Genomic DNA, 27,974 nt, shown 5'->3' with positions numbered 1-27,974 from the left:
TCCACTGTTTCTTGGTCCGGCAGGCAGTACGCCTCCGGCCACTTGGTGAAATAATCCGTGGCAGTTAGGATGTAGCGGTGACCTTTGTCTGAGTGAGGAAACGGCCCGAGCACGTCAATCCCCACTCTCTCCATGGGACAGCCTGTCGGAAACTGCTGGAGTTGGGCGTGAGATGTGCCCATGGGGCCTTTACGTGCTGTGCAGCTCAGTCTCTCGTAGTCCCCCACGTCCCCCACGTCCCCCACGTCCCGCCCATGTTGGCCCCAGTAGAACCCCTGACGAAGGCGGCGGAGCGTTTTGCTGACCCCGAAATGACCAGATCCAGGGGCTCCGTGGACTGATTGTAGCACCGTTTCCCGCAGGGTCCTGGGTACGACCACCTGCCACAGAGTCTCTCCTGTGGCCGCGTCTTTCCACCCCCTCTGCAGTACCCCGTCACACAGGCGCAGGTTAGGAAACATACTCCACAGCCCCTTTGTAGCCCTTGAACACAGGCCGATTTCTTCCAACCGGGGTTGGTGTTGCGCCGCTACCCACTTGAGCACGGGCCCGATGTCAGCATCCTCTTCCTGCTTGCGTCTCCACTCTCCAGAGTCGATAGCTGTTAGGGCCGCTGCGGCGCATCTCACCCCTTGTCGCAGCTGCACCTCCTCCCGCACCTCTCTTCTTTCACAGTAGCTACAGCCGTCAGCGGCGCAGGGCCGGCGGGAAAGCGCGTCCGCGTTTCCATGCTGTCTACCCGCCCGGTGGATCACGTTGAAGGCGTACGCCTGTAGTTCCTCGATCCAGCGTGCCAGCTGGCCCTCTGGCACTCTGAAGGTCATGAGCCACTGCAAGGCGGAGTGGTCACTCCTGACTGTGAAGTGGAGGCCCCCGAGGTAATACTTGAAGTGTTCGACAGCATGAATGCTCTCTGGCACTCGTCTGTCCAGATGAACTTCTCCCTGGGCCGTTGTAGCAGGAACAGGGGCGCGGCTATGGTGGAGAAGCCCCTCACAAATCTCCTGTAGTAGGAGGCTAGTCCTGTGAAACTTTTCACTTCGGAACTGGAGCTGGGGGTAGGCCAGTCTTCCACCGCTTGCACCTTCTCCTGCGTGGTGCCGATACCGCCAGACCCCAGCTTGTGCCCCAGAAATCTGACCTCCCGTCTCATGAAGTGGCATTTCTGGGGGTTTAACTTCAGACCCGCTGCAGCCACCCTCTCCAGCACGCGTCTGAGCGCCCTGAGGGCCGTCTCGAATGATTCTCCATGGGCCAGGATGTCGTCCAGATATACGACGCACTCCTGGCGGGGGATCCCAGCGAGCACGTTGTCCATCAGTCTCTCGAACGTGGCGGGTGCATTGCAGAGGCCGAAGGGAAGAACTTTGAACTGCCACAGGCCCCTGTGTGTGACGAAGGCGGTTTTGGGTCTGGCGTCGGGGGTGAGGGGGACCTGCCAGTATCCGCTGCGTAGATCCAACGACATGAACCAGGAGGACCCCGCCACCGCGTCGAGGGACTCGTCGACTCGTGGAAAGGGGTAGGCGTCCCTTTTGGTCACGCCGTTGAGGCGTCTGAAGTCCACGCAGAAGCGCCAGTCGTCCTTTGTTTTCTTGGGGACCATGACGATTGGAGCGGCCCAGGAGCTGGTGGAGGGTTCAATGAGTCCAGCACGCTGCATGTTCTGTAACGCCTTCTCCGCCGCTGCCTGTCGAGCCATCGTCGGGGTCTCATCCTGATGGGCGGAACATCCCTCGTATCGATGCTGTGTTGGGCTAGGTGGGTCTGTCTCACGTCATCCTCTGACAGGGAAAAACTGTCCTTAAACTCCAATAACAGCTGCCACAGCAGGCCCTGTTCAACATGCGACAGTCCATCACAATTCCCCTGCCACACCTCCCTCACGACCGAGACCCTCTCTCCGTCTTCTCCCCCCCCCTACCAGTGGGCGCAGCGGGTGTGGGGTGCGGTTGCGCCTCTGTGGTGGTGGGTGGGGCATGGGGCAGTATCGGGTGTCTATCCGGGACGCCGCCGGAAGTCGTGTTGGCCGCTGTCTCGGTTGTACAGTACTGCAACGGTTGGGGTCGGGGAACGTTTCGGCTGGGTGGGTTGTCTAGTCATTTGCACTACGTGTCCGTCTGGGAATGTGAGCGTCCCCCTCTTGGTGCTAATCACACAGTTCAGTTTTTCGAGTACGTCCAGTCCCAATATGCAGTCTTCTAGTTCCGCTACCCATACTGGGCAGTGAACTCTCTCCCTCCCGACCCCCACAGTCTCCAATGCCTCCCCCACCATGGGTGCCCGGTCCCCAGTTACTGTCTGTAATCTCACCGTGGTGGGTAAAACTGTGGTCCCGCTCCCCACCGCGTCGGGTCTCACCAGGGTGGCTGATGAACCCGTGTCGACGAGTGCGAAGCAGCATATCCCCCCAAATGTCACCGGGGCGTACCAGCAGTTTCCTGTCCCCGTCCGGCCCAGCATAACGACCTGCACCTGCTGGCCGCCCCCACCCTCCCCTGTTTGTAATGTCCCCACCTGGTCGTGTCGTGTTGTCTCCCCGCCTGTGCGGGGTCGGGACGCCGCCCCGGGGAGTCGCACCATCCCGGTTATGCGTTCCCCATCCCGTTTCCCCAGGGTGGCTGATGAACCCGTGTCGACGAGTGCGGAGCAGCATATCCCCCCAAATGTCACCGGGGCGTACCAGCAGTTTCCTGTCCCCGTCCGGCCCAGCATAACGACCTGCACCTGCTGGCCGCCCCCACCCTCCCCTGTTTGTAATGTCCCCACCTGGTCGTGTCGTGTTGTCTCCCCGCCTGTGCGGGGTCGGGACGCCGCCCCGGGGAGTCGCACCGTCCCGGTTATGCGTTCCCCATCCCGTTTCCCGGCTTCTCAGCCGTGTTGGGGCACTCTCTGGCCAGGTGGCCGGGTTTTCCGCATGCCCAGCAGAGCCTCGGTCCCATCTGTGGCTGCTGTTGCCCACTCAGCGAGGCAGCCCGCACCAGTTGTGTTAGCTCCACCGCCCAGGCCGGCGCCGCTTCACTCCTCTCCGACACGCCAGCAGCCCTCACCCTCGGTGCGTCCTCCAACGTAGCGGCGGGGGTGCCAGCGCCCAGCATCTCCCTCTCCGAAGCTAGCTCCAATGCCTCCAGGAGAGATTTAGGATGAGCCAGCAGAGTCTGGACACGCAGGTCACTCGGCAGCAGTGCCTGCAGGAAGTGGTCTCGAGCTAATTCACTCAGGATGGACGGGGGCATGTGAGCATAGGCACGGTGAACGAGCCTTTCCACTTCATTAGCGAGATCTCTCAACGGCACCCCGGGCCGCCTCTTCCGACTGCACAGTTCAGAGCGAAGCAAGCTGGCCGCTGAACATTGTCCAAAACGGCTCTTTAATGCCCCGACTAAAGCATCATAGTCACTTCTATGACAACTCCTAAAAGCAACAGTAATGTTAAACAACTAGAACTCAGTCCGTTACAGTATGATCAACAGTGTCAAAGGCGGCAGACAAATCCAACAATATTAAAATGGAGTGATGACCAGAGTCTGTATTCATAAGTATGTCGTTAGTGACTTACCAGTTTCAGTGCTATGCAGCCTACGAAACCCAGATTGAAATGGCTCAGAATGTCATTTGTTAGCAACAACCTTTTCAATTATTTTTGAGACAAATGGTAGTTTTGAGATTGGCCTATAATTTTGAGGGAGTGTTGGATCAAGACTAGGTTTCTTCAGAAGGCTTGTTTGAAATAGTCTGGGAACAAACCGGAGGACAGAGACTCAATAAGAATGGAGAGAAGACATGGGGCAATTACTTTTAATACCTCTTTGAAGAATCTGGGAGGTATAGTGTCATGGCCACAAGAGGATAAGTGCATATGTGACACAATGTCAAGCAAATTATCCATGGAAATAGGTGTGAATTCACTCAGCACTGTGGGGGAGGCGTCTGTAGTGACTATGCATGAGGTAGGGGGCGGTATAGAGGCTTTGATACCCTTAAGGTTGATACACTTTTTCCCAGGGGGACCTTAAGTTTATATCATTAGTAGACCAGGGGGGGAAACCCTGTTTTTTTTTTTTATCAGCAGGGGGTCTAAGCTTCTCTCTCTCACACACACACACACACACACACACACACACACACACACACACACACATACACAGAACACTTGTTGTTGTAATATATTAGCTCATATACCATATGCCGTTAATTAATAGAATCATACATGTGGTGGATGACCTTTTGACCTTTGGGATAAAAGATCACCATCCATCAAAACTCACATTCCTGAGTGTTACTAAGTAGGGTCTATCTACTACTGAATAGATAGGAATAACCTGATATTAAAATCATTTCCAATCTTCATCTCTGTAATTCATGAGCTGCTATAATAAACTTGATTTTGCCAACCGTTTTCTTTTCAAACAACCATCACAACTCTTAAGCAGCACTTCACACCTGGGGTCTGTTGCAGCAGCGGCATTAAGGTAGACCACCGCTGTGATGCACAACTGACATTTTTTGGGGATGCTTTGCAATGATTTCTTACATTCTTTAGTAGTAGGCTATTAGACTTCCCATCTATGTTATTTGATCTGATTAATTAAATTGAATAGCATAACATTTGTCACATCTTTCACGATTGCTATACACGATTGTTGCCAGTTGGCCCATTTGTATTTGATTCATCAGTGACAGTGCTACCCAAGGACAGTATTATTAATACATTTTTAGGTTAGGGTTAATGCATAGCCTATCAAATACATTGGTAAAGAGGCAGAAATGTGGACATTTGCTTTGTAAATATGGCCACATGCGAGATTCCAAACAAGGATTAATTGTCATTGAGCTTGAAATTGACAATGGTTTCAGTTTTTGATAATCTAAAAGGGCCTATACTAATTATTTAGGAATGTTTACAAACTGAACATGAGCAGTTATCTACAAGAGGATGATTGTGGACTATAAAGAAACCTACATGCAGGATTTCCCCCATTGCACCCCATCTAGATGGGCTAGGTGGTGAAAACCTGAAGCGGGTTGTTAGACTGTTCGCACCATGTTGTTGTGGGTGGGGGAAGATGAATGAATGAATGAATGAATGAATGGTCTTTATTGTCATTGCTATAGTACAGGTACCAAACAACGAAATTTAGGAGGGGTGGCTCCCCTGGTGTTAGGAAAGAAGAAAAAAAAACGTAAAAAAATAAATAAAAAAAAACGTTAAAAAAACACAAGAAGGGAAGGAGCTGGTTTACATAAATAAAGGCTATGTACACTATCCACTATACTATACTGTACAGATAGACGACTAGGGTTGTCATATTGCACATAGTGTTATTGCACATTTATTTAAAGAAGGGGGAATTCAACATCCATTCAACTAAAAAAATCGCTGTCCAGCCTATCTACTTTTGGAAATTCCTAACTTTATTCTGTAATTCATAGAATCAAATAAAAGTTTATTTATATGTTTTTATTTAGGTTGCATTATGAAAGCAGACTCACACTTATTAATGTAAAATGTCCCCCTGCTACTCCATGCTGTCATGTGCTGCACATATGAGAGAATGTGTGATGGCTTCAACAAACAGTATGAGAGTAGATACAGATATTTGTAAAAACACAAGTTGGTCAATGTTAAGATAACTTATTTAAATAATTCCACTCTTCAGTCCCTGTAATTCATGACCTGATCTGGGAATCAACTGTTAGGCCAAATATAGGAGATATTCTGTGATTCGTGCAAGGAGTTAATCTATGTTGCAAGATGATTAATCAAGGCTCATGACTATTGAGAAAGAAGAAAGAACACAAATATCAGCACTGTCAGTCATTTCTACCACAGAGGGATTGATCTTTTCAAGCATCCTTCACAGCTCTTGCCTCCACCTGGTGGTGGTTTTTGACAGCAGTGTTGAGGTAGTCCACCCCGCTGTGATGACAACATGCATATTTTTATTTTAAACTACTGTATGGCTCCAAAAAACAGTATGCACATAAACGTCCACCTCTTCTGTTGGCCTCCCTCTGCCAAACTCTTTTTTCCCCTCTCACTTCTCTGCTCCTTAATATACGTATCTTGCAAATATTTACACTTCTTTCTGTCTTTTATTGTAAAATAAATGTAAAGATCAATTTACTACACCTAATATAACATACTATAGCCAGCTAGGTGCATACCTATTCAATGTCTGTTTAAGCCAGGGTACCAACACAGTGGTCTAGGCCTATGTTATGAGAGGACCATACCTATCTAGCCTAACCGGCATATAATTATTATTATTCTGGAAAATATGGTGGATTGAAAAACATGTTCAGTGGACACAACCCCTTAAAATACTCTTGGAAGAGTCAAATCAGCTGTACACATTAATATGTGTGTTCCATTACTCTGAGAAATATCTCCTTTCCACTACCACTACCTCCTCTTGACCCAGAAATACATTTTTCGTGTCACCATTTTGAAGGGCGTCCTAATAGTGCAGGAGAAGTTGAAATCAACTTCAGATACCTTTTGAAGTCATTGAGTTCTGGAAAATGGTCTAGTGGAATGTAGTGTGAATGTAGCAAGGAAATGTTTTTTTCCAATACTTTTGGAGTATGATAATACATGTTATACTTTCTAAATGGTGAAACCAATCTGAAATAAAAAAATAAACATTGAATTAAAGCTGAGAAGCTCTTATTTGAACCCATTCATTAAAGTAATTGTTCGATCCAAACTGTTGGAGTATAGAGCTAAAAGAAGACAAAATCCTTCCTCTTTCCAATACTATAGGACACTGTATAGATATATAGATAGATAGATGGCAGTGTATACAGTTTAAAGTTGGATAGTTAGATGAAAGAGGAACAGCGTTTTGAGTATAGTATTGACCATAGAAACAGAACATTCTTCATTGGCACCACTGATTTGAAGTTATGCGACTTAAAAAGGCTTAAAGTTGAAAAAGTCTGAATATAGTAAAACATCTGAATGAAAGTTATTTAAGTGTAGTCAGTCTACACATTTGAAAGTTGAATGTTGTGTCATGCTTAAAATACGGAGTGAGTTTTTGGCACATTTCACATTGTAAATGGTGTGAATAGCTTAAAAGGTGAGCAGAAGTGGTTAAAAAATGGCATATTGCGGTTTCCAGTTTCCATGTTAAAAAGTGCACTTTCAAGTTTGCATAGTTTAACAACTTGAATAGTTATCAAAACCAAAAGTCATAACAACATGATGACACAAAGAAGTTCCAGAAAAAACTTTGTGGGCTTGCAAAGTCTTATTTTTGTAGTGTAAAAGATATTTCGATAGATTTGCTGGGTAGTTGTTGCGAATAAAGCTAGAGATGGTTTGGTTGGTTGGTTGGATAGAATGTAGGACGAGCCTGGGGTAGTTTGGTGGTTGAATGATTGAGAGTGGTAGAGTTTACCGGACAAGAGTTTTTGGAGATACAAAAATCCTAATAGTTTAACTACTATTGTAGGCTTTTATCAGAAAGCTTAAGGTTGATGAAGATGTTCTGGGTAGTTGGAAGAAAGTGAGATAGGTGAAGTGGGTAGAAGTGTTGGTTGGTTGAGCTGTTTCCCAAACATGGTTCATTTGGGTAATTTCTCTGCCTTTACCCCCAGGCTCATAGCTGCCAACACTGACCCAGACTATTGGAGACAGATGTATGTTCTAGCCAAATACTTCCCCAGGCTCAAAGAGCATGGTGTTATTGTGGAATGGGATACCTTTGTGGAGAGGGTGAAGAGGTCAGACCTGAAGGTTAATGACATGTTACAAGGTAATGCTGTTTACCTTGAAGGTTAACCATATTTGCTTGTTGCAGTGTAAACCTCTGGAGGAGGATCTGTTGTGGCTGGTGGCTCCAGAGGTTCGGACCTCTCCCTCTCTCAGCCAGGCTGCAGCCCATACTGCCCCAGCACTGACACTCTTCTCTGCCCTCAAGCTGATTCATATATTAAAATGTTATCTTAAATGTTATTTCCTGTCATCTGTACATACAGGTGTTTGATATAATAAAAAAATATATAGGAGTTTGAAGTATCCCACAAAGCTTGGGTTAGGGTTAGGGCTTGTTAAGAGGTTATACAAGGCCAACAGAAACAGGAACGAGGGTTACACATCGCCACCCAAATATTTCCATTCAGGCCTGTTAAAGCATCCTCTGGAGGCAGCATGTCACTTGCAAATATTTTGTAGCTACTGGATTGTTTAATAAGAAGAGAAGCCCTAGGTGTATACTTTTGATCCTCTGTCACATAGGGAATCTTGGTTGCAATTATGATCATCTCTTTCACACCTGATTTAACAAGAGACCATCTTATGGTTATCCTGTTCAGAATTTTATTTTTCACCCTAAAGGAACAATGTGCAAGTCTGAAGTATTGACTGTATGGTTCTCATACTCCTATGATATAATATAAATAAATGTCTTGCCTTATTAAACTACACAGTTGTTTGTTTTTAAACAAAATGGGGAGGCATGCTTACCTCCACCCTGGTCCCCTGCTGTGTTCCTGCACCACCTGCTGTTATTACAACCGTGAGTCAAGCAAACTGAAACCAAATAAAGGAAACAGATCTTACGTCATGCCGGGACTTCTTTTAATTGTGCACATTTCCAGAACACGATGTGTGGGCACTGCATCCTTACACTATAAACAACCTCCTCGGTTCAATGTAGTTATCATACAGCAGAGAGTCAAACAATGATGTGAACGGGAAGGTGGGCTGAACTGGGGGGAATGCAAACACCATAATGTGACAGTAAGACATCACTCTCCTCCAGGTAAAACAACACACCATAATGTGACAGTAAGACATCTTTCTGCTCCAGGTCACAGACCCCGAGGATCTGCAAGAGTGGAAAAAGCTCTTGGATTTGATTGGTTAACATGTTCTCTCTCTCGCGCGCACGCACGCGCGCGCGCGCGCACGCACACACACACACACAGTGAAGTCTCCTCCTGATAATGGTTTAATGGTGAGTGAGGCTTGAGGCTTTTTTTAATCGGGATGACTGATAATCTCAGATCACATCAATCTGTCTAATTTTGAGCCAGAACAAGACAGGATTGGATCATTCTAATCCAAAATAAGATTTCAGTATGTTGCCATCTAATAGGACAGCTTTTTGTTCCTCTCAACTGCCATTCAGAGTTATGGATGATTGAGCAGCATCAGTATGAGTAAATAAGACAAAAAGAGATTCTGAGTATCACTTGTACATTTACCTATATGTAACCTCTCAAACAATTTTCAAAGCAATCTTTTTGTTAATTCAAATATTGACAATAGTACATACAATTAGTAACCTTTGGTTTCAAGATGTATTGTCCTTACTGCCTTTCAACTTCTAAATCCACTCTTCCAAGGTGATCCTGAATGTTGACTTCAAAACTCTCAACTGCTCCCATTGAGTTCAGAAAAACACAAAAACAAAATGTAATCCTGATTCAAGGATTACCACATCTGAATCAAAATCTGAATGATTTCAGTCTCATTCTATTGTTTTGAAAAACCTAGTTTTGAGATCAAATTCAATCGAATAGCTGAAATCTTATAAGAAATGTTTCGAAAAAGCTGGCCCCCAGAATTTTGTCTGAAGGATTTTGCACTACAGCAAAGTTGAAAAGGGAGCAGCATAGCAACTCTCTCCATCTCAAAGGAGTCTCCATTAGAGTTTGTTGGGAAGCTCTCTGGAGCAGCTGATAAATGGTGAGGGTTATTCTAAACGCTACATCAAATCTAGAGGGCGAGGTGATAAACTGTGAAGGGTGGACATGTTTCAATGGCATAGCAAAGGAACCAGGGTAGAGGTTCCGATTGTGGGAAGATCAGATTTTCTAACTACAATATTTGTTCTCAACATGTCGACAGATCTTTTAAATTAAATATCAACATTACAATAACCTTCATTGACAGTGCTTACCCTCAGATGTAAATCCCAAAGCCTACATGGTCAGAAAGGCAAGCTCCCAAAAGTCAGCAGCATCCAGCATGTTTTATTGTGGGGAAGGGGGGAAAAGGGAGGAATGTTGTGGAATCCAATCATTTCAAAAGGAGTGAAGTTGTGATACAAAGCTAAATACAGGCCTATTCAGTGGTCTTCTGGAGCACCGATAGAATCAAAATGGATACTCTTCATTTTAGTGTTCCACAAATTAATAATGGGCTTTGATTGTACATAACACATTCACATCAAACGTAGCACACTCCTGTACATAGACCTCATCATCTCTTTCTATTATCCTGCTACACAGCAAACATTCTGGATCTACTAAAAACGCATTTCACTCCATACAGAATCACTCTTTCATTCCTTTTCACTGCATGTAACACAGTCAAACCTCACTTATACACAAAGCACATACACCACCCGAATCTGTTAAAACATATCAATTCCACACATACACAAGCCCTCTTTTAGACCTTACACACAAACCACTCATACACACAGGCCTCATGTCTAAACTGTCTTTAAACACGCACTCTGCGGTTGCTTCATGTCGTGATTGCAACCTGAAGCATCAGTGGTAATTAGCCTGGCCAAGGTGAGCAGTGTCCAGCGATACTCTGGCAACCTGATTAGTGCTTTATTCTTCACTGAGCCAGGGGATAACCTGGTTAGTGCTTTATTCTTCACTGAGCCAGGGGATAAATTAAGTTGGAAGGAGAAAGGGGTGGAGAGAGCAAGGTGGCTCTGACAAGCCGGAAGGATCCTCTCCTCCTTAATGTGTGTTTGTGTGCGTTTGAGGTTTTGAATGAAGTCCGTTGCCTTTATAATCAGGATGTTGGAAAAGCGGGATGCGTAGGGAACCACGGCAGAGGGGGAGAGGGGAGCGCCTGTCGCACATCCAGAGAAGGCGGGCTACGCCAGGGAGCGCTGACGAGGCTTTATCCTGGGGTAGAGCTGCAGAGAGAGGCAAACAGATTTATACACCACAGGAAAGTGAGCGTTCCACACTCAAGTGTTTTTTAGCTTCCGTTAGAATTGTGTTTAGTATGCTACACCAGAAGCAGAAATCCAAAGTGCAGGCCACCTTTTGCAGTTGAAAACACTTCAGACTCAGGTATGACATTTACATGGACATTTTTGGCATTTAGCAGACGCCTTATTCCAAAGCGACGTGAGTGTAGGGGAGCAGTGTGTTAGTGTGAGTGTGTGTATAGAAGTCCTCACCCCCAGGAGGTTGGGGTGTGTGTGTGTGTGTGTGTAGAGCAGCCCTCAACCCCAGCAGGTTGGTGTTGGTGTTGGTGTGTGTGTGTGTGTGTATGTGTGTACAGCCTCACCCCCAGCAGGTTGCGGGGTACGTAGCCCTCCTTGTGGTCCAGGCGGGCCCACCACCAGTCAGTCTCGTGGTCGTCCTGCCTCCTCAGGATGGTGATGGGGTCTCCCTCCCCCAGAGACAGCTCGTCAGGGCCCTGGGCCTCATACTCCCATAGGGCGAACACCGCCCCCTTGTTCATCACCCCCAACTTCTCCTGGACCCCTGCACACAGGAGAGGAGCTCTCAACACACTACCCAAACACTAGACATTAATTTACTTTACATTAGATTCAACTTTATTGTCATGTAAGTTTATCTAACCAGAAGTGCAAAAAGTGATATAAAACATGATAGTGATAGGTACAGTATGGCAAGTATGGTAGTTAGAGATACAGTTATGAGCTATGTACAGATGTATAAATACTAGCTATTTATACTCTCCATGACAACCACTGTAGCCATGACAACCACTGTATCCTCTATCCATTACAGCCACTGTATCCTCTATCCAATACAATGACTGTATCCATGACAACCACTGTATCCTCTATCCATGACAACCACTGTAACCTCTATCCATTACAGCCACTGTATCCATGACAACCACTGTACCCTCTATCCATTATAACCACTGTATCCATGACAACCACTATCCTCTATCAATTACAACCACTGTATCCATGACAACCACTGTATCCTGTATCCATTACAACCATTAGATCCATCCCAACAACTGTATCCTCTATCCATTACAATGACTGTATCCTCTATCCATGACAACCACTGTATCCATGACAACCACTGTATCCGGTATCCATGACAACCACTGTATCCTCTTATTCATGACAACCACTGTATTCATGACAACCACTGTATCCTCTATCCTCTACTACATTTGAATACTTGTATTATATTTTTATTTGATTATTTATTCCTTAGTATTTAGTGGGGGCAGTTTGAGCTGTTTAGATGTTGGCACTTGATGATCATGGAATGGACAAGGACAGTATAGTCTTAGTCCACTACAGTATGACTTCTATATATCTGGTAGAGTTCCTAGTACACATACAGTATGACTTCTATATCTGGTAGAGAGGAGGATGGGGATCGCTATGAATATATGACTATCACTGTTCAGATCCATGAAATATATGCAGAAAGAATTTATGACACACTGACACAAGTCCCAATGTTACAGCCCTATCTGCAAAGGAGAGAGGGACGGGTATTGCTTTAACTCAACATCACGGTGGATCAGTGTCTTCTGATCCTGATTTATGAAAAAAGCTATTTTAGTCTAGTTTTTGGATGAAAGGGGAAAAAACATCAGATAATGACACCAACAATCCAAGGTGCAGCAGCTCTTTTCCAGTATGGCCAATATGGGGGACTCACCATAGAGGAACTGGGAGCACTGGATGAAGCCCTCCTCCATCTCCTCACACTTGTCCGCTGCAGTCTCCACGTCGCTGATGGTGCTGGCAAAGATGGCTGCCCCCGACTCCACCAGCACCTTGCAGAGGTGGACGCTGTTACAGGAAGCTGCGCAGTGCAAGGGTGTCCTGCCCACCACACACAGCACAACACAAAACAAACAAGACGAAGAGTGGTCAGTGGATGCACACAGAACCTTCACCTTAGCCAAAGCTTATGACATCATATGACAGGACATGTGTAAGGAGGCTATGAGTCCTGATCCCAGAAGACCCAACAATGCTTGACCAGCTCAGTATAGATTGAAAAGCTATAGTTGTAGGACAGGGTACCGCCACTGATTTCCCAAAACGACACTGTCCATGAAAGTCCATGAAACTAAAGCCCTTCATGTCTGCTTCTTCATGACCGCTTTCTCACTTTTTGGAGATGGTTAGATTTTTCAGCAAGAAAAGGAGCTGATTTACATGTTGCGGAGTGAGGCAGCTTCTCTGTGCAGTAGCGATATCGTCAGCTGTGCAAAGTGGAGGTGAAATATTGTGGAAATACCACAAATCTATGAAACCACTTACTGAGACATCACCCAGATGTGACATGCAAAAGTGGATCCAAAACAAGCCTCGCTGAAGAAGACGCTTGTTTGCAAGTTACAATCCAATTCTCTGCGTGCCCAAAAAATAACCAAGGCTGTCGCAAGTTTCATATGCAAGTATATACGCATTGTTGAAAATGCTGGCTTTCGAAGCCTCGTCAAATTGAGTGAAGCAGCCACCGCCATGCTTTTAGATTCAACCGCATTGAGAGATCTCGTTGCGCAAGATCTGACCAATTCTTGCATAAAAGATTGATCTTGGGATTCATGAATCGATAACCACTCATTCAAATTAAGAAAGATTTTGAGAAATTGTGTGTGTACTGTACACAAATTAAGAACAATTTTTGGGAACTTGATTATTTTAACCCAGCAATATATAGTTGGGGTATATAAGCTATAGTCGGGGTATGTGAATACACTAACCAGTGAATACATTTGTACAGAAAGTTGTGGGGTTTGCATACAAAAATATAATGGAGAGCTACTACTTCTTTTTTTGTCAATCCAAAACTGTAAACTGTCCATTCTGTTTGAGTATGGCCTCTCTGCTTTTGGTCAATTTGCTTTAGGTTGCTGTGCAATGGTAAGGACCCTGTGTGTAGGTGAATGTTGATAGTGCCTTATGCAAGGGTCCTTTCCATTCTAAATGTCTACACCCCTACCCTTACTCCCTCCTACACTGCAAAATGCAACTCTCAAAAACAAGAGGGAAAAAAAATCTATAAAATGGAGGAAATAATAGTACAAAAAATAAGCAATATTATTTGCCAAGAGAACAGGATAATTTCACTTGCCAAGATTTTTTAAAACAAGTAAAAGATATCTTAAAACTAGTGCAGTCAGACAAAAAACAAGCATATATTGCCTTGATTTAAGATATTTCATATTACTTAGATTTCGATTGTTTGCAGTGTATCGAGTGAGCCCTTCAGTGATGTATGAATGACATCTCTGCCAGTGAACTCGACCTGAATGAAGGGGATTGAGCGATAACCTGAACAGAGGTTAGTGGTGGCTGTTTCATACCTGTCTGGGTACGTCAAAAGTCAGGTATGAATCAGCCACCACTAACGGCTGTTGTGCAAACCCTTTGGGCTGAAGGGACGTTTTTTGTTGACTTGGTGAAGGGGATAGAATTCCCCCTTCCCTTGCCTCCAAAGGAATGGAATCGCCCTACGGTTCTCTCTCTATCTAGATCGGGGCAACACAAGGTGTAGGTGAATAGGGCTCCTGGGTGCAGGTGAATAAGGGCTCCCGGTTGTGGCAGGTGAATAGGGACCCCGGATGCAGGTGAATAGGGCCCCCGGGTGCAGGTGAATAGGGCCCCCGGGTGCAGGTGAATAGGGCCCCCGGGTACAGGTAAATAGGACCCCCGGGTGCAGGTGAATAGGGCCCCTGGGTGCTGGTGAATAGGCCCCCGGGGTGCAGGTGAATAGGGCCCCTGGGTGCAGGTAAATAGGACCCCCGGGTGCAGGTGAATAGGGCCCCTGGGTGCAGGTGAATAGGGCCACCGGGTGCAGGTGAGTATGTTCATTGTGGCTCACCAGCCGTCACTGTCAGCAGCGTTGACGTTGACCCCGAAGTCCAGCAGGAACTTGACGATGTGGTGGTGGCCGGCACACACAGCGTTGTGGAGGGGGGTGATACCCTCATCGTTGGCCGTGCTGGGGTTCTCCACCTGGGACAGAGGGGCCAGTTAGATCACTGCCATCAGGAACAAGACCATAGTGTTGGCCTGTCACAGCACAACACACGCACAGAGAGAGACGTACACACACACACACACACACACACACACACACACACACACACACACACACACACACACACACACGATGTGCATAACTAACATTTTTTATGATTGATTAATCAGTGGGTGGTATGAACGATGAATAGATTTTTTATGTGTGCCGACATTCACAAAGAGAGCCATGGAAAAATGTAAATTTATTCTGGTATTAATCCTCATTAATTATCTCATTAATTTCTGAAAAAAGGCATGCCGCTAATACCCTGCGCACGCATTAGAGCGGTGTGCGCATCTTGTATTGCTGTCCAGCCATTTCCAATTACAATGTTTACCAATTGTCTAGCTATAGCCTACCCAAAATCAAAGCGTGGTAATAGCTACTTGGGTCAGTTCGGGCTAAAGCATTGTGAACGGACTTTGAGCAGTCAGCATGCATCTATTTGAGATGCAAGGTGCTTTTTTTTTTTTATGTAACCGTGTACTCTGTCGTGAGTACATAATGTATGCCATTAATTCTTGAAACCCCCTCCCCCTCTACTAATACTATTACTTAGCCACCATGTTGGCAATTAGGGCAGTAGTTTTTTAGCTGCAGGTTCTGTCACACTCGCCACGCCATGGTCCCTCACCTTCGTTTACGTTACGGTGGAGCCATGGTAAGTTCTTTTTGTTCCACAAACCCCACACTGAATACAGTGTTTCCTCTATATGCATTTATTCGTGGCGGGCCGCCACGAATGAATTTCCTCCGCCACTAATTGATTCAGACAGTCCACTTTGATTCAGGCTGCGCAGAAAGGCAGCGAGTTATTATGACCGGAGAACAGAAAAAAAGCAGATTGAAGCTAGATTTAGGCCGCTTCCAGACCTACATTTCGTTACGATTTAAGGCGTAGTTACCGTATTTTCCGGACTATAAGTCGCGCTTTTTTTCATAGTTTTACATTGCCGTCTACAGCCGCCAGAGGGCGCTCTGGGCTTGTCACAACTATATGCTGCTCCTGTACCACTAAAGAATTAACTGAAACATTAACGGGAGCTTGGTGAACTTGTTTACTGGTAACTTGCTTGTTGGACTAGCTGGTTTGTTATGTTAATTTAGCCTATTCAGCCTCCCAGGTATGTTCTTTATGCTATTGTGTAGCTGAATAACTGTTAATGTGGCTTGTTATGTTAATTTAGCCTATTCAGCCTGTTGTTCTGTGTGCTATTGTGTAGTTGAATAACTTGCTTTTCCAGATTAAATGTCTGTTCTTGGTCTTGGATTTTGTGAAATACATTTCTAAATAAATGCGACTTATCCAGTGCGACTTATACTCCGGTGCGATTTATAGTCCGGAAAATACGGTAGTCACAATATGTTACAATGTTGCAATTAACCTCGTCGTTAATGTTCGCACTGCAATCGAGACTGAATCGCTCTCAACAGGCGCGCGGCGCAAGGCGACGCGCTTTCAAAACAGTTTTGTGATTGGTCCGAATTTAGCGGGACATTTGGATTTCAGGAAATCACTCTCCTCTCTCTCTCTTCGCCCGTCGCCGGTCCCTTTAATCCCGTAAACTTATCCTAATCGAAAATGCAACATTATCAACGACGACTGTGGGTTATTGCATTTACTGCTGTTCTCTGGTTCATGTTCTTATACCAGTGCTCAGTATAGAGTATTTTAAATGAACATTCGTAATGTATGTCTCTAATGTTCATGGTCAATTAAATCAGCCTATTTTGTGAAACAAATAATGTTCCCGCTAATGGGTTAACCGAGCATTCTCGCACCTAACGCTAGCTTCGAACTATTCATAGCAATATGCGCGGGGCAAAAATAATCTATTGCCTCTAAAATCACCATGAACAGAACGGCGGAGGTACGGGTAAGCAGGGCTCATGTTGGTGTCCTCAAAGGTAAGAGTTGGTTTTCTTTAACTCAACTGAAAGCATTACCTTGCTGTTGTTGTTTACCGAATGCTCCATCTGACTGTCACACTGTGATTTTACTTGTGTAAACAGTTAATGAGTAACGTTAGCCGGTTTTGTGCGTGTACTCTCATGTAGGCCTACTTCGTATTGATGAGCTGATGATCTTTCATTGTGTGTGTGTGTGTGTGTGTGTGTGTGTGTGTGTGTGTGTGTGTGTATGTATGTATGTATGTATGTATGTGACTGTCAGTCACAAGTTTATATTCTACGGATGTTGTTCAGTGCTGTATGCGCGTTCCCGGTTCCATGTGTACTCTACTCTTGTGTACTTCATATTCGATGAGCTGATTATCTCTCGTGTACTTCATATTCGATGAGCTGATGATCCGCTGCAGCTGTAGGACAGTGTTTCCTCTATATGCATTTATTGGTGGCGGGCCGCCACGAATGAATTTCCTCCGCCACTAATTGATTCAGTCCACTAAGTGCACGATTTCTCAAAAAAATAAATAATACACCTCTGAACATTTTAGCTGATTAAAATATATCTGATCCTAGATCAGCGCTATAATGGATGTTGACTAAAAGTGCACCTAAATCCACGGCCATCTCTCTCTAACCGCTGATCCAAAATCAGATTAATGACATTAAACATTCAGTTGACGACGTGACACAAGGGCTACTCCTGATTGGTCTAAATGTGAACCATCTAAGATACAAAAAGCTGATCTAGCTAGCTAGGTGCACAAATAAGATATCACATTAAATAACTTCGAAAAATTAAACGAAAACAGCGACAGATGGATGGCTTTTTCAAGAAAAAAGATGTCCCAGACACTTCAAACATTGCTGAAGCTAGCAGTGGCTATGAGCGATCCGAAACTGCATGGCTGGCAGGAGCAAAGGAGCTAGGTGGTGGATCAGCTAACAACGTTTATGGCGGGCGAGTTCATCGAGGCTGTTCGCACCTGCACCAAATATGTCTTAATTTGTGCACTCGAAACAGCCTCTCAGAGTATCAGTGGCAGTTGCAGTCCAGGACTTAACGGGTTTGGGTGTCGTATTGCAGGATTTAAGTTTCTGTCTATATTTCGGGACGAGGAGCAGCATGGCATGGTCGGACCTTCCCAGCGGTGCCCTCGGGAACGAACGGTAAGCCTCGTTGATTGTAACGTAGCAGTGGTCTAGTATGTTAGCTCCTCTGCTGGGGCATGACACCTGTTGTTTGTAATTGGGAAGTTCGGTGTGCAGGTTGGTGTGATTAAAATCGCCGAGCACAATAACTGCTGCGTCGGGATTAGAGTTTTCCACAGAGGAGATGTAGGTAATACTTGGGACATTGCAATTGAAATTGCGTTCAAAGTAAAACACACACACACACGCAAATATTGACAGTAGAGCTTGGCTTGATAGTGTATATCCCCACTGTGCTGGGTCGCCTCCACACCTGGCACCACAGGGGCCCGTTAATAAGACTGCTGTCTGTGGATTAGTTCGAAAAAAATGTGTCCAATACAACATTGTAGTTGTTTAGTACAAATGGGTCTATAGCAGCTAGGTAACATTAGTCCTGTATCAGAGTTGTGTTGTTGGGTCTTGTAGCAGGGTTGGGTTAGCTATAGCAGCTAGGTAACATTAGTCCTGTATCAGAGTTGCGTTGTTGGGTCTTGTAGCAGGGTTGGGTTAGCTATAGCAGCTAGGTAACATTAGTCCTGTATCAGAGTTGTGTTGTTGGGTCTTGTAGCAGGGTTGGGTTAGCTATAGCAGCTAGGTAACATTAGTCCTGTATCAGAGTTGTGTTGTTGGGTCTTGTAGTAGGGTTGGGTTAGCTATAGCAGCTAGGTAACATTAGTCCTGTATCAGAGTTGTGTTGTTGGGTCTTGTACAGTTTAGGCTTGTAAAGTATAGGCTAATATCAAACAACAATCCTAGAGATGACTAACTCAAACGTACGCATAACTAAATAAAAGCAGGCCAACTAACGACAGCTACACGCCCTCAACTGGGAACATAAAGGATAAATGAATTTTGCAATCGAACGTGTCCTACAGCGACAGCTGGTCGTGCAAATCAGGTTCTGGGAAGATTTTTTTAAGCTATTTTTTTTTTTTGCCATCCTCCCTCTAGTTTTGGTTGAAATTAGGTCGTTGTTTTGAGCGCGCGTGCGCGTTTCATGCGGACAGGGCTCTCCGCCACTAATGTAAAAATTCCTGGAGGAAACACTGTAGGATATATTGGTATTTGATCACCTTCTATATAAAATCACCTGCTCGGCTTTAATGACTTAACCGCTATAAATAAAAGTTGTTGCCACCCTCTAGTTTTTGGTGAAATTACGTCTTTGTTTTGTGCACGCAAAAAAAACAAATCGCGCGACAAATGAACGCTCCGCCACTAATGTGAAAAATCCTGGAGGAAACACTGGAATATTGTCTATTTTATTGAAGTGTGCCCAGGCAGAGCTTTTGCTGGACTTTGACATTGTTAGCCTATTCCAACAGCACATCCAACAGTAAGCTAACTTATACAAAGCGAAGTTGAATGACGTCAGACTCTCGTCCCGTTCCACACTCAATAGTAATAATAAGTAATTATTACAATTACTGAAATATATTAATATTATGCTTGTGTATGTATATTGTTTTTCTGTGCATGATTAAAACAAAAACAACAACTAATAGTGCTACAGAACCAACATTAGTTCTGTCCGTTAATTTTCGTTTATTTGAATGGGAAAACATTTTTAACGTTGAAATGACATTGAAATGTTCCCGGACACGTTGACCGGCACCAATTTTTTGTAACGGAAACCCTGAGACAGACAGACAGACAGACACACACCACCATAAACACAGTTGCATCCTCACCTCATAGATGATTCTCTGCACCAGGTCAAACTCTCCCTCCAGGGAGGCGTCGAGCAGCAGGGCCAGGGGGTTGAACTTCACCCTGAGGCCGTGGCCTGTGCGCTCAGAGTTGGGCTTCTTCAGGTTGGTCCGCTTCTCCTGGAGACGGACAGGAAGGGTGGGGGGGGAGGTGAGAAGTAGACGGCATGATGGGACTGGATCGTTTTAGTCATTCAGTCATTAGTCTGTCATTGCATAGTAGAGTTGAATCGAGTTACAAATCTCTGCACCAAAGACATATATATATAAAGACCTTACAACCACCTCGTTGTGTGTGTGTGTGTGTGTGTGTGTGTGTGTCCCTCACCACCAGTTGCGAAAGTGTGCTTCCGGCCTCCTCTGGGGAGCTGACCTCGGGCACAGGGCTGGGCAGGGTGGGGGCCGAGTCCCCCAGGCTGTTGTTGTTGTTGTCCTCCAGGGCCTCTGGTTCCGGGGGGCTGAGGAGCCCTTCAGGGGCGGGGGGCGGTGGCAGGTTGTCATTGTCGTCGGTCGGGGGCGGGAGGGGGTCCGTGGCCGGAGGCGGTGGATGATGCGGCGTCTCCGACGGCAGGTTTCCGTTGTCTGCGTCGACCGAGGGATCGCCGCTACCGCTAACGCCGGGGTACTCGGGCGGGTTGGCGGGCTGGTAGAAGGGCATCCCGCCCCCTGCCCCCACCCCTCCTCCTCCTCCCCCTCCTCCACCCCCCTCCATCCCCCCTGCCAGGGTGTTGAAGCGCTGGTACAGCAGCTTCTGGATGTTGGGGCCCGCGGGGCCCTCCGGCTCGGTGATGGAACTGCGTTTCTTGAGCGGCCGCGGGGCATTGGCCAGCTTCTTGCGCAGGGCCTCCAGGTCAGCGTCGCTCTGGTAGCGCAGTGGGGAGTGCACCATGGGGGTCAGCTTGGTGGGGCTGAGGGGCCGGGGGATGTTCTCTACGTTGGGCAGAGCCGCGGAGGACTCGGGGGCCTGGCTGGGTTCCTGGTCTGGGACCTCGCCGTCCACGGAGTCCTGGAGCGCAGGGAAGGCCCCCCCCGACAGTATGAAGGGCAGGGGGGAGGGGGACGTGGAGCTGGAGGGGAGGACAGGCTTCCCGTACACTAACAGAGGACACACACACACGTGCACACACAGAGACACACACAGAGACACACACAGAGAGACACACACAGAAAGACACACACAGAGACACACACACAGAGACACACACAAAAGAAAACAGACAAAGTTAAGACAAAGAATAAAGTCCCATTAATTTTTCTCATTAATAGTCATCATGACCACACATAACTGCACTTTGTCCTCAAAACCAGGGTAGGGTCCATTTTTATTCACTCTGTCAACCCAAATCTCTCAACCCAAATTGGAAATTAGGGCTTTCGGTCACTGGAATATGACTTATTTTCATGGAGAAATGTAACATGGGGAATAAAGGGGGTTGCTTACGATATCTACCTGCTTTAAGCGCCGGCTTGAGGGGGTAGCTCTTGGGCGCCGCCTGCTGGAGGTACATGTGGTAGATGGAGCTGGAGTTCATGGTGGCCGGGCCCTTGCGGGGGGACTGGGGTCTGGAGCCTCTGTCTGCCACAAAGGGCCTGACAGCCACGGCGAGGGGGGGGTCTGGCCGCTCCCCCGTACCCACGGGGAAGAGGGGCGCGTTGGGCTGGAAGGTGGGGCTGGGGGGCACGGAGATGCGCTGCTGTATCTGCTGGGAGGAGGAGCCGGTGGAGGGGGTGACGCGGGGCCAGACCTGGGCTGGGGGGTTGGGGAGTGGCCGGGGAGGGGGGACGTCCTTGCGGCGCTCCAGGGAGCTGCCGGAGCTCATGGAGGAAAGGTGGGAGCCGTAGGGAGGGGGCTGAGGCTTGGGTACAGCAGGGGAGGACACCGCCATCTTGTTGGAGTCGACCACCTTCAAATAATAATAATAATACAAATATAAACTTTATTAGCCTCAAGAGGGAAGTTGTCTTGCACAATTAAAAGCATTTAACAAATAACTTACAACTACACCATGCATACGACATTCAACCCAACATGTGTAACACACAACTCATCCACAGCAAATAACCCTTAAAGGCCAAAATCAGGCTTGTCTAGGATTTAACTGTGTCTCGTTATGTTTGTTCAGTGTTCATTCATTATATAGTCGTAGGAAATGAATGAGGCTGCAGCTCAATTGGTTTTTGACCTTGGAAGCAGATAACCTTGCGGGAGGGGAGGCACAACACAGTAATATAGAAACCAGGTCAATCCTGAATGGAACTCCAAAGACAAATGAGTACACTTTTGTCACTGTGGGCTGTATCTTGTAGACATCCTACCTATGACCTAAGTTAACCAGTCTAGATAGCTAACCAGTCTAGATAGTTAACCAGACATGTCTCGATAGTTAAATAGACCTGTCTAGATTGTTTATCAGACCAGTCTAGACAGTGAACCAGACCAGTCTAGATAGTTAGGCCAGTCTAGACAGTGAAACAGACATGTCTAGATAGTTAAACAGAGCTGTCTAGACAGTGAACCAGAACAGTCTACATACTGTAGTTAACCAGTCTAGATAGTGAACCAGACCAGTATAGATAGTGAACCTAAGCAGTCTAGAAAGGTAACCAGTCAGTGAACCAGACCAGTCTAGTCAGTGAACCAGACCAGTTTAGACAGTGAACCAGACCAGTCTAGACAGTGAACCAGATCAGTCGAAACAGTGAACCACACCAGTCTAGACATAGGGCTTTCACACCACCAAGGAACCGTTCCCGTTCTGGAACCTCCGTCTGGCAAACAGCGTGCGTTCATACCAGTGTAACCGGAACCATAAGCGTCATCAACGTTGTGTGACGAATGGGCGGGATAAAAAAAAAAAAAAAAAAAAAAAAAGATGGCAGCTACTTCACTGGAAATGAGGATAATATCTTCCACTACAGTATCTGAAATAAACACTTTTTTCTATGAAACAAAACAAAAGACACTTTCTAAACACGTTCTCTTATGAGCCAGCTGGTCCGTTACTGGAATAGAAATGGCTTACGAAGTTCGCGTTTGCTGAGCATGTGAATAAGATAGAGAGAATGACAAAACTTTTGGATATTTTTTTTTTAACCACTAATATTAGATTTTGATTATATTTTGTCTCCTTCCTTCTTGCTAGTCTTCGCAGCCTAGAATATGACACACCCACAACGACATCACGGTTCTAGTTCTCTGGTTCCAGCTGCGAACCAACTTTTCAGACTCCGAACCAAATTTCTTTTTTCTGAACGCGCCTGCAGGGTCCAGACTAGATTCAGGAATGCGAACCGGAACGGTTCCTTGGTGGTGTGAAAGCCCTAACAGTGAACCAGACCAGTCTATACAGTGAACCAGACTGACCTTATCTGCAGGAGCTGAGGCGGGGGAGGCCAGAGGGGGGGTCGTCCCAGAATCCCTCCAGTCAGGAGGTTTGAGCGAGGCGTTGCTCTTCCCCAGGGTCGGCCAGCTGGAGTCATTGGCTGCCGGCGAAGGGGAGAGAAGGGAATGTTGGATGAGTGTGTGGTTGAAGAGAGAGTCACAGGGCAGAAGTGTTATCAAAGCTAGGACTGTTTTAGGCCTCATTAGGTATGGATTTAGCATGTCTATGAGAAGTGGATCGAAGTAGTATTAGTTTTCTTTCAAATACTTCAGGGACGCCTGGTTTAGCCAATGGAATAATCCTAAACATGTAAACCTCACCCTGCACTTCAGGCAAAAATAAGTCAAGCGCACGTTATTTGAGGAAAATAAGTATTTGAAAGCAAACTAAATAATACCATTTCAATCAAATTCTGAAGTCTACAAAGATGTCTGCCACGGGTAATGGATGAAATTGATGCCTACACTTGGCTACACAGGGCCAGTCCAGTCCTGCAGTTGTGGATTATTCTATTAGCTGGGAGTTAATTCAGGGTAAAGAGGTAGCGAGCTAGCATGTTAATCAAATGACAGCAGGAACTATGGTTATGGCCAAGTAAAGCTGCTTTTCATGTCTCCCTTTTCAATCAAATCCAGTGTCCGTGCCCCACATAATGGTGTGTTTTGATACAGGAGGACATGTAAGATTTTCACACAACAAACATATGTAGCTTGCTCAGTCAAGCAGTAGAGAAAGAGAAAATAAATATCGTAAAAAGTCCCTCATCGAGCAAAGGATTGTCCGAGATCTACCCAATCAATGATTTGACCTGCAACCTCACAGCCTTGACTCAGCGTTCAATTGATGCTAATTCAAAGGAGCCCCAAAACATACAGTGCTGCTTGACCCCCTTGTGCATTTTGTGAACCCCTTGTGCATTTTTTTTTTTTTTTTACCATGAAATCTTTATTTAATCAGAATCAGTCCTTTCTATCTGATATAACAGGTTTATATTGACCAATTCCATATGTTGGTTTAGAGGGAATGCATGTAGTAGGAAAACTAAATTATAAAGAAATTAGTGCAGGTGCAAAAATAAGTGAACCCCTTCAGTCAATAGCTTGTGGCACCTCCATTAGCAGCGGTAACTTGGAGTAAAAGTATTGTATAGCCACTAATTAGAATCTTACAGAAGTGAGCCAATTGAGTGAGGTTTATTGGGTGTCTGGCATGAACTGGCCGCTTCAGGTCCTGCCACAGCCTCTCAATTGGATTTAGGTCAGAATTTGACTTGGCCAATTCAATACACAAATCTTCTTTATCCTGAGCCATTCTGGTAGATTTGTTTGAATGCTTTGGGTCGTTGTCTTGTTGAAAGACCCATTTTCAGCCCAGTGAAGCACTGATTTTCAGCCCAGTGAGGCACCAGGCCTTGACTGATGGCTTGAAGTTCTGTTCAAAATTCTCCTGGTCTACCTCAAAATTCATGGTTCCCTTAATGATGTGGAGTCGGGGAGGTCCAGAGGAGGAAAAGCAGCCCCAGATCGTGACATTCCCACCACCATGCTTGACTGTTGGGATAAGATTCTTTTGGTGGTAGGCAGTGTTTGGTTTTCACCAAACGTAGTGGATTTGATTGTGACCAAAAAGGTCAATTTTGGACTCATCTGTCCAGAGAATGGACTTCCAGAAATCTTCAGGCATGTCCAGATGGTCTCCGGCAAAGTTAAGAAGGGCAGTTTGGTTATTTTTTGACAGCAGAGGCTTCTTCCTAGCAACCCTCCCACGAATGCCATTTTGATTCACTGTTCTTCTTATTGTTGAAGCATGCACAGTTACCTGAGATGCAGCAAGGGAGGTCTGCAAATCTCTAAATATTAGGTTTGGGTTTGTTTTTGCCTGATTTGTTATTTTTCTTGCGGATCTTGGGGATATTTTGGAAGGGTGTCCACTTCTAGGCCAAGTTGCTGTCATGTTAATTGCTCTCCATTTGTACATGATTTGCTTCACAGTGGACTAATGGGATCCAAATCTTATATTGTCCGCAGACAGATGTGCTCTTTCTAACCTCTTCCTGATGTCCTCTGAGATCTCCTTTCCTCTCGGCATTGTGTGTTTTGCATTCACCTGTATGGATAACACAACATTGACCAGGTTTCTTATCTCTATTTATCAGAGTCCCACCCAAACTCTTTCCTAAAGATCTCTCCTTCAACTGGTTCATTTGGTACCCAATTATTTACCCACCGGATTCTACTTACCTACTTGATTTAACCAATGCAACTTGGGGTTCACGTTTTTTTACACCTACACTAATTTCTTTAGAATTACATTTTTCTACTACACGCATGATTGCCTCCAACCCAACATATGGAATTGGTAAATATAAACCTGTTGTGTCAGATAAAAAAGACTGGTTCTGATTTAATACAGATTTCATGGTAAAAACATAAAAAATCTATAATAGCACAAGGGGTTCACATACTTTCAAACAGCACGGTATACTACTGACCCATCAATGCACAAAAAACTGCCAATACAGACGCAAACATACACAATAGGTCCAATTCTCGTGTCCATTTCAAGGTAAACAAATAAAACATTCATGACCGAATAGTCTGAGAGAAAAACGGTCAGTTAAGACCGTAAGTGTTTTAGTATGCATTTAAACTAAATATCAACCACTGACTACGTAAAAACTGAGATGAGGATATCTTATCTAGCATGGTTTATAGTCATCCTACAAAGTGCCCAAGAGAACTACAGTAAGACATCTTCATGCATAGAGAAAACAAATCAGTCACACTTTAAACAAGGCATGCCAGTTAAAGGCATGAAGCCGAAACACTCTTTCAAACCCGTCAGGGTTTGGGATGGCTTCATTAAACCTTTATATACTTGTTAAAAGTGTAACCGAATGATCTATCTTGGTCACTCCGCTGGGACAGTGGATTTTGATCCAAGAATAGTATAACAATGATGTCAAGGCTGTATCTCAGCTACACGTAAGGTGAATGGTTAGGTGGACAGTGGAGGTTATGACAGATCAGAGCTCAAATTTACTAGGGTGGCATAGCAGGTGGCATAAACGTAAATTTGACTTAGGCACTGATCCACCTATCGAGGGTATTGGAGCACAGTAAACCTTCTCACTCACACATACGATCAGCATAGCTCTATCACTTGTGCCCCACTTGTGATCAATGTTTTTTCCTCTCCCTGCACTAGCACAAACACCCTGAAGAGGGAGCTAATGTACAACCCTTATACCTTAAGTCTGTCAGGTTGGTCTCCCCTGTCCGACTTCTGATGTTTGCTTTGGTTGTATGAGGGGTAAATATGTATTCATAAAGTACCATGGTTTTAGACTATAGTTAAGAATTCTCTAAAAAGATCAATGCTGATTCTACATGCACACCAGGACAGAATCCTGACTTGGAAAAATGGGGATTGGATTTAATCTTTGTATTCAACCTATATTATGTTTATAGTAAGTTGGAGAAACACAGACTTGAGTAGTATAATGGGTGTGTGTCATTTATTAAGTTTATGTAGGCTAATTCAGGGTACTTTAAAGAGAAGGGAAGCTGGCGACAGAAATAAGTATTCAACAATACAATTCAAAACATTTTTAATTTATTGCAGCTATTCACATGAAATGTGACATTAGTATTAACTCAATAAAACTACACAGCTAAAGAAATTGTAACACTCCAATCCATAAAAAACGTTATGTGAAATAAAGGGGAAAGACACAGGAAAAAAGTATTGAACACGCTGTATTTAATACTTGGTGGAGACGCCGTTGTTCCCAATGACAGCTTGAAGACGCTTCCTGTACGAAAAAACTAATCTCTCACAGTGATCAGGTGGAATGCCCTTTTTTTCTATTTTTTTTCTAGAAAGACAGTCTTTAAATCTTGAAGATTCCGGGGGCCCGCTGGTGAATCTTGATCAGTTCCTTTGACAAATGTTCTATTGGATTTAAGTCTAGCAATTGACTAGGCCTAAAGGTGAAAAACACCGTTATTTTTGATTGAGTCTCCTTTGCAGTATGTTTTGAATTGTTGTCCTACTGGATCCACCCGCGTCTCATCCTCATCATCCTGGTAGATGGCAAAAGATTCTTCTCAAGAATTTCCTGGTATGTAGCTACATTCACCTTCCATTCAATAATGAGGATTGTACCAGTACCATGTTAAGAGAAACAGAGGTACTTCCACCTCCGAATTTCACTGTAAGTATGGTATTTTTAAGATCATATGCAGAGCCATTTGTCCTCCAACATCGCACGTCGTATTGTTGCTGAAAGTTCGCATTTTGTCTCGTCTGACCAGACTACATTCTCCCAGTAATCAACAGGATTTTCCAAATGTTCTGTAGCAAACGTCAAACGAGCTTCAACATGCCTTTTCTTCAGTAATGGAGTCTTCCTGGGTGATCGCGAAAGGACACCATGGCGGTGGACCAGCTTCCTGGTCTTTCTGGAGCTCTGCTCGAGTGGTCCTTGGCTCTTGGGCTTCTTACCTGAATAACTTTCTGACTGCCCGGTCAGAAATCTTGCAAGGAGTTCCTGTGTGGCCGGTAGATGGCCGAGTAGTGTTTGCGGACAATGGCCCCAATTGTGCTTATAGGAACATTTAGGAATTGAGAAATCGGTAATCAGTTTTTCTGTGTCATTCCATTTTATTGCACATGGCTTTTTTTTATGAATTGGAATGTTACAATTTCTTTAGCTGTGTAGTTTTATTGAGTCAATACCAATGTCTACATTTCA

General features: G+C 45.3%; 1 protein-coding gene across 1 annotated transcript in view; it reads right to left on the bottom strand.

Moving 5' to 3' along the window:
* Positions 1-9,998: 9,998 nt before the first annotated feature.
* Positions 9,999-27,974, bottom strand: part of ppp1r13bb (protein phosphatase 1, regulatory subunit 13Bb) — a 72,140-nt gene continuing 54,164 nt past the window's right edge. The window contains exons 12-19 of the mRNA XM_080538794.1: positions 23,200-23,318; positions 21,286-21,739; positions 20,164-20,930; positions 19,818-19,955; positions 14,827-14,960; positions 12,649-12,815; positions 11,276-11,475; positions 9,999-10,895 (exon numbers count right to left, since the gene is read on the bottom strand). Coding sequence (XP_080394920.1) covers positions 10,854-10,895; positions 11,276-11,475; positions 12,649-12,815; positions 14,827-14,960; positions 19,818-19,955; positions 20,164-20,930; positions 21,286-21,739; positions 23,200-23,318 — 2,021 coding nt within the window. The 3' untranslated portion in view covers positions 9,999-10,853. The remainder of the gene's footprint in view (positions 10,896-11,275; positions 11,476-12,648; positions 12,816-14,826; positions 14,961-19,817; positions 19,956-20,163; positions 20,931-21,285; positions 21,740-23,199; positions 23,319-27,974) is intronic.

This window comes from Nansenia antarctica, assembly GCF_963989245.1.
Source record: "Nansenia antarctica genome assembly, chromosome: 1".
Lineage (NCBI taxonomy): Eukaryota > Metazoa > Chordata > Actinopteri > Argentiniformes > Microstomatidae > Nansenia > Nansenia antarctica.
Note: the sequence above shows the minus strand (reverse complement) of the source record. Positions and strands in the feature narration are given on the sequence as shown.